Below are 12,155 nucleotides of genomic sequence, written 5' to 3' on the forward strand. Positions count from 1 at the left end.
TATGTTTACCACTTTTCATAACCAAATATTTTTCTTGCTGACCAGGAAGGATGAGAAAGGGAAGTTTGTTGCTATTTCTATATTTAAATATTTGGAAGGTGACGGTGATGATTACTAGAAAGAAAGATGATCTTAACAGAGACAAAATTCCCAGCTATTTAAGGGAGCTGAGTCCCTTCTTGACTTAAAACCCAGGACGGGTATAGAAGGACTATCCAAAACAAGCCAGCTTCCAGGCAGCACACCAGCTGCAAAAGGGTAGAACCCAAGTTTGCTCCCTCAAGTTTTGCAGTATCAAAAATGGCAAGTTGTGGAGCCTGTGAAAAATTTGGAGAACCACATCTTCAGCCAGATCACATTCAAATCTTTAGCTCTCCTTTTTCTACCCCACAAAAAAAACAAAAACAAAAAAAAAAACACAACTGGAAAAATCCTCTCTAATGGAGGCTTTCTCCATCCTTAAGGCAGATACAAACATATGGAAGATTAATTAGTCCATGCATACTACAGAGCCCACATCCGCCATCTAAAATTAGAGCTGTCAACAACAAGCCCCACTGCAGTGCTAGTGGGCACAGGTATCCCTTGGGCATCTTGAAAAATCCCAGCCACGTTAAATAGTCTTATTCCAAATGGGAACACTGAACATCTTGAAAAATCCTTGAAAAATCCCAGCCACATTAAATAGTCTTATTCCAAATGGGAACACTGAGTCATGTAGGTTTCTTATTTCATGTTTCATAATCCTTCTACCTATTAAATAGCGTGGAGTGCTCTGTAAGAGCAGGTTACTTGAAGTCATCGGTAATCAGTAGTATGTATCACCATGTTTGGGTTGTTTGGGTTTTTTTAACATTCAAGTGCATAAAATATAATCCATGAGACAGACTAACTTTTGTGGGAGGCAACTTAAGTGTTTCATACTAAAAAACAAATCTGACCTGAACGTTGCTTCTGTCCTTTAAATGCTGGCAATCTCTTCTTTAGCATTTTTGCTAAAGATGATTGCTAAATGAATTAGACATTCATTTACCATTTTTGTACAGCTCTAAGTACTTTTGTTCAAGTCATTGCTCTGTATAATAGTTTTTCCTCTCCAGGCCAGTCACAAAGCACGTCACATATTCCACCTTGCTAAAAAGTCACTGGCTACTATTTATAGATTGTCCTCAAGATGAATTATTTTACGCTCTTTACTTTCATGCAGGAGGCTGAGATAAACTCGGTGTTGTCCACCACCTCAAACCTAACTGTCCTCGTGCCTTCTCTTCAAGCAATTGAAAATATGGATGAAGATGAGAAAGCCTTTTGGATGTCAAAGAGTAACATCCCAACTCTGCTGAAGTATGTTAATGATTTGGGGGTTGGGTTTTTGTTTTGGGTTTTGTTGTGGGTTTTTTTTTTTGGTGAGTAGAGGTTTATGAATTGCTTTCTATTCCAAACAAGAGTTTAGTCTGAAGCCTCTAAAGCAAGACAGCTCTTATATTTTTAAAGGAGGGACACAGGATTTGCCTTCTAGTTACAGTGGCATAAATCTTTGTAGCAACTCCACTGAAAACAAAGACATTATTTGTATTATGTCAGAAATGTTTAAAGGCCAAGCTAAGATCGGAACATAGCTGAACTAGGTATTGAACAAACAAATCCTGCTTTAAACCACAGTTTTAGATGCATTAAGCATATTTATCTGGAAAAAAAATACAAAACCTTCAAATCCAGTTAATTTCTTTTAGGTATCATGTATTGACAGGATCCTACAGCTTTGCTGATTTCCAGAATTTATCATCCTCCGATATGCTGCCAACATCTCTACAGAGCAACTTCTTACACTTGTCTAAAGAAAATGGGGTGAGATGACCTGCAAACCTCTGTGCTGTCATACGCCAAACCCTGACCATCACCGCCACTAGCTTTCTTGTATTACAAAGCCACCCAGACATTATGTACCTGTATTTAAAAAAGACCATGTCATAAAATGAAATTAATGTATCAATTATACTGGGCCCTCTGGGAGAAGCATTAACTTGATTTTCTCCACCATTTTACCTAGCTGAAATTTGTCCACAATATTATTTATTCCTAATGTCCCAGTAGCTGCTGCAAATGCTGGACAGCCAAACAGAAGTGCAGTCCCTGCTTGGAGCAGCCTGTTTGAACCAACTTAAGACAAAGAGCATCAAGGAAACCCAATAACTTATTTTAGGGAAATGGGAAGGTAGGAGGAAAGAGAGACACTGTGCACATGTCCACATATGCAACTCTATAGTCCCAAACCACCTGATGGTATTTTTAATAGTAAAGAACTACAACTGACAGCCCTTTCCCCTCAGTCTTTTTATTTAGTACTCCATGCTCTGAGAAGTATTTTGTGGGAATCCATATAGCACATTTAAGCAATTCGCCCCCCATTTCCCAAGGGAAAAAAAAAAAAAAACAAAAAAACAAATCACAAATGGGGTCCCTCAAAGCTGCACAGACACAGGAGCAAGTGAATCGGCACAGGAGCTCATCCTGACATGGGGTGGGGATGTGGGCACCTACCCCGAGTAACCTCCCCAGTGCAAGCAACTCCATGGCTTTGCCAGTCTGCACACTGGGACCTTCCCAGGTTGGGACCTTCCCAGTTGGGACCCTTCCCAACTTCACCTCCTGCACACGCTTCCCTGAGGGCAGGTGTGCACAGACACGAGCGGAGCAGTGCTGGAGCCCCAGGCAAGCATTTGGGAAGCAGTAGAAATCCATCACATGAACCATCAGGAAAGCGAACTGACAGGAAAATGCTGCCACTGCAATGCAAAAGCAAACCCTTTCTCCTTTCCCTCTTTCAGAGCCTCACCCTCGAGGGTGCTCACATCGTGGCTGGTGACATCACATCCACCAACGGGATCATACATGTTATCGATAAGGTATATGGCAGCATAGGGACTATTTGTTCCTCTGCACCACAAGTAGTGGAAAATAATTAACAACTCTTGGGAAAAAAAAAGTATTTGCACAGAACAGCATTTTCTCCTGCACCTGATCCTCGCAGCTGCTGCCATAACATGTGCACATGCACTGACGTGGGATATCTGCTCCCTTTTCAGGTTCTGACCCCTCTCCGCAGCACCGTCATGCCAAGGCTGCTGGCCCGCCTAGAGCAAATGCCCGATTACTCCATTTTCAGAGGCTACATTATTGTAAGTTTTCACATCCTTTTAAGGATAAAAGCAGTTTTCTGCTTTGTTTGCATCTGGACTGCTATCAGACCATCAGTGGTTGTTCTGATTTGTTTTTACGTGTTTCACAACAGCAATACAGCCTGGCAAATGAAATAGAAGCTGCAAACACATATACAGTCTTTGCCCCAAATAATGATGCCATAGAAAGTTACCTAAGGGATAAAAAGTCTGCTACTCTGGTACGTATTGCTCACAAGGCTTGTCTTAACAACTCCGTATCTCATCTCAGTTTCAAGTGGATGGATTGAGAGGACACAGAAATAGGAAGAGAGATTTGTTTTCCAGAAATCCATTAAGTTTGGTTTTGTTTTTAACAGCAGAAGAGGTGAGAGGGGGTGGTTCCACCTATATTTGACTGGCTCCTAAGAGCCTAGCTATTTGTTCTGGTTTCGTCCTTCTCTAGGTTATAACTGTACATTTTTTCCCTTTTTCTTCCCAAGCCCCCCACCCCACCCCAAGATGATCAGTACAGGAACAAGCAGTGAAATGAGTTTCCTAGGTGAACAAGTCCAGTCCTCTCTCATCACTGGCAACCCCACCATCAATAATGCCACAAAATATTCAGACTCCTCCTTAAAATTACCTAGATGCTTGCCCTGTCAGTTTCCTCTCCCCCAGCCACTTTCCACAGACAGTTTACAATCCCAATTTACAAGTACTGGTGGCCAGTCCCAGGGCTCAGAAAAATTTCTGGAATTTTTGTGGCTAGGAAAGTTTCCTCAGGCAACTCTGTCACTGCTGCACATTCCCAGGAGCCCCACACCAGGCTCATGCCTGACCTGGCCACCAGCTCCTCCCACTGGTATGGACACGTCCATCCCACCACCCCTGACAACGTCAGTCCTCATACTCGGAGCTAGTTTATGTTGTTCTGACAGCACATCTCTGTCCAGTTTATGTCCCTTTAGTCTTACACCAGGAAGATGTTTTAGTGGAAACAACTTTCTCTCTCTGTCAATTGTGCCCTGATGTATTTACAGGGCCAAGCAGCCTCCTTAATCCTGTCATTCTCCTCCCAAGACAAGTGATCCACTTCCTGCATCATCCCAGCACCTTTCTTAACATTTGTTCCTGTTCAAAGCAGTTTTATTAAACACAGGTATTGAGAGCCACATCTTGCAGAGGAAGCTTTGCCCATGGCTTGCTCAATGACATTAATACTTCCTTGCCTCTTCCATAAATATTTACCCTGCTGCACTCTGTCCCTACTTTCATGGTTTCCATTTACAGCCAGGAAGCTGAGGAGCACAGGGTTCAAATGACTCGTCCCAAAACATTTACCACCAACCAGTAGACTCACAGCAAAAGTTCTACTTGCTGCCTCACTGGAAGAATTCATGTGTATCAAGCTGCATCTGCTCAAATTACTTTTGAACGCTATTTTAGTTAGTTCCATGACACAGCGTCATCATTTCCATATGACTATAAGAAGCATTTATAACAAACTGAGAGATGCACAGGTAGCTTAAGACATTAATCCCATTCAGGTTACACACTTACAGAAATATTTTTAATTTCCACTACTTACCAGTATGTTTTTTCCTGTCTTTCTTCCATCCTTCCAACCTTGGCTGGTGTGGCAATCTGGCAAAGAAAATCAGAAAACAACCATAAGATTAAAGCTGCTTAAGCCTTACCCTCTTCATGAAACACCTTTGGAGCTCTGCTGCAGAGGGAAGAGCTCAGCACAGGGAAGCAAGATTTCTTCACCCCATTTCTTGGCCTCACTGGAAGCAAGATTTTGTTGTCACTCTGCTGGTGATTAAAGACAGAAGTGGAGATGCACGAGAGTTAACTCTTACTCCAAAACATACAAGTCAGGAGGATTAAATAGGGCTGGACATTGATGGAGGCCTATGCCTTAGTATATTAGCTCTATCTTAATTTCCACCTTCTTGCCTGCAGATATTTCTTTGTGAAATCTGTGGAAAACAAAGCAGAATGAGTCCCACCCTATGAGATGCAAAAACCACTAGCTTCACCCTGTGGGCAGAGCCAGGCAACATCACAAGTCTTGCAACCTGGGGTTGTTTTATGCTTTCACACACTTTTGAAGGAACTGAAGAACAAGGAGCAGTATGAATGTTCAGAACAAGGGGACAGCAGGCAATGGGGTTTCCCACAAGCACCCTTTATTGCAACGACATACAGATGCAGTAGCACTATATCTGTTGGCTAGGTTGCTCCTAAATCCTCCAAATGCCCCAGGTTCTCTCACATCTATAAATCTCTCACAAATACACCCCCCTTCTGCTTCCTCCTCCAAGTCAGGAAGAGCTGTGCTTTGGAACAAGATGCAGAAGCCTTGGGAAGCCCTCACAAAATTTTGATGTGCAGACAATAATTTCACTATATCAATGAAAAATTAATACACTCTAACAATAATAAAGCACAGAAAACTTTCTAATTAACAGGTGTGGTTCTAGCACTTTATTGACTGAAGAGGACCTTAAAGATTTAAAAAGAAAATAAACCACCAAGCTATACATTGCTGTAAATGTTCATCTATAGGTTATTCAGGGATTTCCAAGGGAAGAAGGAACAGGTATGGGGAAGATTATAAAAAAATTCATGAATGTCCACCTTTTTATGACAAATGAACTCATGAAGTTCAGAATCCTAAAAAATCATCTAACTTTTCCCTGAATCTATCAGTCAACCCTATACACAGAAATGGGCACTCCCAGGCAGAAGCCTTAGTCTCACCAGTTCAATAGTCTTCCATCCCCCATGGTCAACAGAAGTTTAATTAGGAGTAGACGCTTCACAATAAGAAATATTAAATAACCTACCAGCTGGAGAAGTTTCTCCTTAATTCCAGCAGCCTATGTTTGCTTTATACCCTATTGGAAAAGCTATCCCAAATAACTTTTCCTGCTTTTTTATATAACTCTGAATTTAATTGAATGTTTGCAGGACGAAAGCCAAATCCGCTATCACATCGTGCTGGATGAGAAGCTCCTGAAGAACAACCTTCACAATGGCATGCACAGGGAGACCATGCTGGGGTTCTCCTACCAGGTTGGGTTCTTCCTCCACAACAGCCAGGTACTGCTGTCTGCACTTGCTCAGAGAAAAAAGTTTCCTGCTTTTAACAAATCCAGCTTCAACTTTAAACTAACATACAGTCAACTAGAGCTGTGCACCCCACATCAGCTTCTGGGACTTCATAGTACAAAAGATGTCATTGAAACATTAAGGTTGGAAAAGACCTCTAAGACCATCAAGTCCAACCATCAACCCAATACCACCATGCCCACTAAACCATGTCCCTAAGCACCACACCTACTCATCTTTTAAATACCTCCAGATGGTGACTCCACCACTTCCCTGGGCAGCCTGTTCCAACGCTTGACAACCCTTTCAGTGAAGAAATTTTTCCTAATATCCAATCTAAACCTCCCTTGGTGCAACTTGAGGACATTTCCTCTTGTCCTATCACTTGTTACTTGGGAGAAGAAACTGACACCCACCTCACTACAACCTCCTTTCAGGTAGTTGTAGAGAGTGGTAAGGTCTCCCCTCAGCCTCCTTTTCTCCAGGCTAAACAACCCCAGTTCCCTCAGCTGCTCCTCATGAGACTTGTTCTCTAGACCCTTCACCAGCTTCATTGCTACTCAAATGCAATATTTCTCTCAGACCTGCTTAATTCAAAGTCAGTCTTAAAGAGATCTTTGATTAAATTTTATTTCAGTTATGCTGTTCCCATTTAGAATTGCATTTTAGAATCTTCTCTGGTGGGTGTGCACCTCTAGCAGCTACAGGCCTACATTGCAAAACAGTCATTAATCTGACTTCCAAGGGCTATTAGAAACCTGCCTTCAATTATAAAACATTAATTCCATTTTCTGTGAACTTACTCCACTTTCAATCTTAAGAGCTCAAAGCACTTGGCAACAAATATGATTTGTCTTTCAACAGCACTCATGGGAAAATCAGGCACAGCAAGATTAAGCAACACATCTAATTCTGTGGCACAGCTAGGAAGGGAACTTAGTCCTCCTTCTTATCTGTCCCAGAGCTCCCTCCAGGCATGGGGAAAGGAGGATGGAAAGCTTCTCACCAAAGCTGTTTCAGCCCTGCTGCTTGATCTGCTCACAGCAGAGCCTTGGAAGAAACATCTGCTCATGGGGCTGTTGCTGGTGGGGGTACAATGGGAGTGTGGGGTGGCAGTGAGATGATGAAAGCCCTCCTTGAAGGAGCAGCAGCTGGGAGGTCTTCCCTGAAACCCATCATCCCTCACAGACAGCAAACCCAGCTCTTGGCTTGCTTTAGGCTCCTTCAAAACCTTTACCCCCCCACAGTGGAAAAAGCTGCTCTGCCAAATCTTATTGCCAAGAAACTTCAACAGTCTGCATATCATCTCATGTTCTCCAGTCTAGTGAAGCTCTTAAATTCAAACCTGGGATGTGAGCAAGTGCTTGAAGTTAATGACATTCTTCAGTTTTCCTGAAGTGAGGCTCGTACATTGCTCCTGCTTTCACTCACGACTGCTGCAGTTACCATAAAGCTACTAAACAGCTCCGCTGCTAACTGATTGCATTTCTTTTGCAGCTATTCATAAATGATGCACCTATAAGCTATACAAATGTCGCAACAGACAAAGGAATTATTCACGGTTTGGGAAAAGTCCTGGAAATCCAGAAGAATAGATGTGATATCAATGATACCATGATCACTGTAAGTGGTTCTGTTCAGAGAGATCTATAGCCAAACACAGCTAAAACATACAGGATATGTGACACCATAAGGAATGCGTGGGGTTTTTTGCAAAGGATATTCCTAACAGAGTTTTAGCATCAATTAAGCCTGCGTTGAACCTGCAATCAGTGTACTGACAGCCTAGGTAAAATATTAGAGTAGCACAGGAATAAGCCATTCCTGAGCTTTAATTTTAAGAAAGTAAAAGTAATGACCTATTCTAATACACCTTCTTAGCCAGACCACTTGTTTCTAAAGCAAACAAGTGGAAAAAAAAAAATGGAAAATAAAATTTTTAATAAGGTAAATTGTTTTCCATGCCAGGAAACAAAAATTTCCTTGGAATACAGTCCCACATTTTAGTGTTTTTCACTCAAGTCTTTCCCCCAGCTATGCTCTGTCAGGTACTAACCAGGCTTCACACATAGTCCTTTGTTTTCCCATGGAAAATTATTTTCCCTGCTATGTTCAAATGCAGCAACATACTTAAACATTCATTTAAGCTTTACTAAAACTAAGCACATATTTAGCTAAACGTGAATAATATTAGGCATTTTATATTAGGTACAACACGCACCTAAGCATTTTGCAGAAACTGACCTTACATATGTGAGTCACACACACATATAACATAGGACATATACACCATATGAGTTTTCCATTTCCAAGCTGCTGTTGCCCTTTTTCCACAGGCAAACTATGTCCAAACTCAGGATTTGCCTTTTATTGTGCTTTCAATGGGGAGGCCTTTGGAAAGCATTGCTTTAGAAGAGCAAAGAGAAATACCCAGAAGAGCTTTCATTTCCTTCCCCTTGGGAGAAGGCTTCCCATGGGGTGTCCCTGCAGACCCACTGGTAGGGATGTTCTTCCTTGCTGAGCAGTCCAGCTACCCTCATCACCTTTACCAAAGAGATTACCCTAACTATACACCCTGAGGGCTAGGTTTAGAAATAAAGTTGGAAACTATGCATTTTATATTAAACAATCTGTCTGCAGCTCTGTACAGTCTGTTAATTGCAGCTCATTTGTGTTCCTTAAGGAAAAATGCAGAATTTGTTCAAAGCCAGCAAGTTGTCCCCCAGGAACAAAAGAAATAGTAAGTATTTTATCATTAATGTTATTTTTTTTTAATCATAACTGAGCATAGATGCATTCAATCCTGGTTTTAATATAACTGCCTCAGTTCCAACAAAAAGTTATCATAGTTACTTCAGCCTGCTATATAGATCGCTTACAGTCACTAGACTCAATCCACCCTGAGAGCAAAGCAGCAGAATCAAAGGTATCTTAGAGATAGTTTTACCTGGAAAGACCGTTTTCTAGTATGCACTGGGACAACTGAAGTCTCCTCAAAATGCAAAGGTTACCTCTACCATGCAAAACAGAGTTGAACACGGTCTGTAGTAGGCTTGCTGCAGGAGGAATTACAGAGCAGCTTTTAGCCCTTCAATTCAGAAATGTACAGAAAGGCAAATTCAACCTGTCCCAGCAATATGCTGTGAGCTAGAGTCATGAGATTTGGAGACTACAGAGACTTTGAGTGTTCAGGTCCAATGCATGAGAACTGCAGATATTTAGCAGCTCCCTGTCAACCATGATAAGACCTAAAGTTTCTTGGCATCTAAATTTCTCTGGGAAAGCCCCTCTGTTAGCATTATATAAGCATATTTTCTTTTAAATTTTCTTTTAAATTAACTATGCCAGTAATAGGATTCCAAAGTAGGTTAAGTCACATCCACCCCATTAAAGTGCTCATGAGTAAAACTCAAAAACATTAATATTTCCTTGACAATGAACAGCTGGATGGAGGTTTATCTCAATCTCTGAACAAGTGCACAATCAGACTGGCAAGTCTTCTTCCACAGGCAATCTTTCCCAACTGTGTCCAGACCTGGAAGATAAAGTTTCCACAACAGTTTTTGCAGAACTTTGTCTCTCAGTTTTCCAAAAAAGAATTAGGAAGAAGAGGAGAAAAAAAAAAAAGTTTGTCAAACTTCAGAAAAAAATTCTCTTCACCTCTGAGCAAAGGCAGGATTAGACACATCTTTAAAATACCACAGGGCACTGAGTTAAATTGATCATATGTTTGCTAGCAAAAATCATTTAGCCAATGCATTTTGATTTCTAAAAGTATTTCCTTCATTGTCATTGTGAGCCTAAGAGGCACAGCATGCATAAATTTAATGTCCTCTTTTTTAAAACATTTGAAAGTAGCTGATCAATATTACTTAGAAGTGTAGACATTTTTCCAATTTGCACTCAGGCAGGGGAGAAGAAATACTGCGTCCTCTCGGAAAACAACATGAGAATCTACACCATCCAGATCGGGTGCCAATCAAAGTGTGCTAAAACTATCATTGTGAGTACGTTGCTTCTGTTGCAGCAAAAGCCAGGAACCCCACCCCTGAACTTTATCCTCCTCATAATCCCCGCTAAACACAAGTGGCGCATCAAGGTGGTCCCTGATTATATGTTTATAGACCTCTGATTCTGGATGCAGCAGAGATTGGAAGGTTAAAGGCAGGTGATGGCTGCAGCATAGGAAGGGCTGGGAGCTGATGTGCTGCAGAGGGAGCACAGTTTGGGAAGGGTAACCCCATGCTTGTTCCTAGCAATCCCATCCACCTTTCCCTGGGGTGGTGGAGGGCACCTGGATCCCAGCAAGGACTTAGGGTGACAGCCTGAGCCCTGGCACAGTAAGGAGCATGGCCAGAGACCAGCAGAGATGAAATGCTGCTAAAAATCCAGATCTATAGCTCACCTCCACCCAGCAGCAGTTCCAAGAGACAATACCCAGCAGCCACGTGCTTGCTGCCACACTTGCTACCCTGAACCTGATCCTCAGCACAGCATTTCTTGGTTTGCAGACCAGGGAGTGCTGCGCAGGTTTCTTTGGGCAGCAGTGCCAGCCCTGCCCAGGGAAAGCGGGGAATGCCTGCTTCGGAAACGGCGTCTGCCTGGATGGCATCAATGGCACAGGCACCTGCGAGTGCGGAGAGGGGTTTGTTGGCACAGCCTGTGAAAGCTGCATTGAAGGCAAATACGGCCGCAACTGTGATCAAGGTACTGAGCATCCCCAGACCACATAGGCACCTTCACTAGTCTTGTCAGATTATCAAAACCTTCTCCTTAGATCTTCTAACCACGTCCATTCTGCATCCTGGAAAGGTACACCACTTTCAGGGTAATGGGCCAGTCTTAAAAATATCATTAACCCCTTTTTCTTTACCCATGATGGTATTTTCTCTACTCCCTTGTTTGGAGATGGTGTCTCCTACTCTGACATGCTACAGGCTTAAAACAGCATCCAGTAAGAATAATCCTGTAGCGCTGCTTTTTCACCAATGCTTCCCATTAAAATACAGTTTCAGTCCCTGCATTTGGGAACAGAGGAAAGGTAAGCATATTTTGAATTTAGATTTATTCTGGAGGTAGAAGCCAATAGGCACAAGCCAAAGAATTCCTTGAAATAGCCTAGAGCAGAAGGTGCAATCAGCAGAAGACATCTGGGCCATCCCTCCTGCCCTTCCTTCTCCTTGCTGCACACCCTGCCCAAGGACAGTGGTTTCCTCCCACCTTTCCCCGCAGCATGCGCTTGTGTCCACGGGAAGTGCAGCAGCGGGATTGATGGGGACGGCTCCTGTGAATGCAACGTTGGCTGGAGAGGAGTGACATGCGAGACTGGTGAGTGGCCCCTCGGTTTTTTTCTGGAGTGAGATATGAGCATTTCAGGAAATGCCAGAACTACAGCCATGACCAGACCCCAGTGTCCTACCAGATATCCAGCAGCTTCCCGCATGCACTGAAATACAGGTGACACTCCTGTGCTATGGCAACTAATTACCGTATTAATAGAGAGCCAGCCGAGATACTACTCGTGAGACCTAAATGCCTGACTTGGCTAATTCTCTACCTGTGTCACCCCGTATCTGTCTCAAAAGAAAATCCTGCTTGTTAAGGATATATACTTTGCAGGGCAGAGTTACCTAGCACATTTTGATCCTCAGATCAAAAGCTTCTCAAGTGCTTCAATATGTTGATTTAGCTGTACAACACTGGATATTAAATTATTTTCTTGCTAATACAATAAAAACTAATTAGCAAATAGATAGTTTTGTGTTAGTTTAATACAGCTCCTATATCTAATAAAGTTATATTTTAGTTATACATAATTAAAATGTATTAAATAACTGTTTCAGAACTATGTATAATACTATAAAATTAAAAATGGTA

General features: G+C 42.2%; 1 protein-coding gene across 1 annotated transcript in view; it reads left to right on the forward strand.

Moving 5' to 3' along the window:
* STAB2 (stabilin 2) overlaps nt 1–12,155 on the forward strand; it is a gene marked incomplete at its 5' end in the record, with an annotated part of 86,960 nt that overhangs the window by 44,051 nt on the left and 30,754 nt on the right. The window contains 11 exons of the mRNA XM_029087300.1: nt 1,208–1,344; nt 1,734–1,848; nt 2,829–2,906; nt 3,087–3,179; nt 3,293–3,400; nt 6,138–6,269; nt 7,776–7,901; nt 8,962–9,018; nt 10,186–10,281; nt 10,790–10,985; nt 11,511–11,606. Coding sequence (XP_028943133.1) covers nt 1,208–1,344; nt 1,734–1,848; nt 2,829–2,906; nt 3,087–3,179; nt 3,293–3,400; nt 6,138–6,269; nt 7,776–7,901; nt 8,962–9,018; nt 10,186–10,281; nt 10,790–10,985; nt 11,511–11,606 — 1,234 coding nt within the window. The remainder of the gene's footprint in view (nt 1–1,207; nt 1,345–1,733; nt 1,849–2,828; nt 2,907–3,086; nt 3,180–3,292; nt 3,401–6,137; nt 6,270–7,775; nt 7,902–8,961; nt 9,019–10,185; nt 10,282–10,789; nt 10,986–11,510; nt 11,607–12,155) is intronic.

This window comes from Antrostomus carolinensis, unplaced genomic scaffold, assembly GCF_000700745.2.
Source record: "Antrostomus carolinensis isolate BGI_N321 unplaced genomic scaffold, ASM70074v2 scaffold12061, whole genome shotgun sequence".
NCBI classification, from domain to species: Eukaryota; Metazoa; Chordata; class Aves; order Caprimulgiformes; family Caprimulgidae; genus Antrostomus; species Antrostomus carolinensis.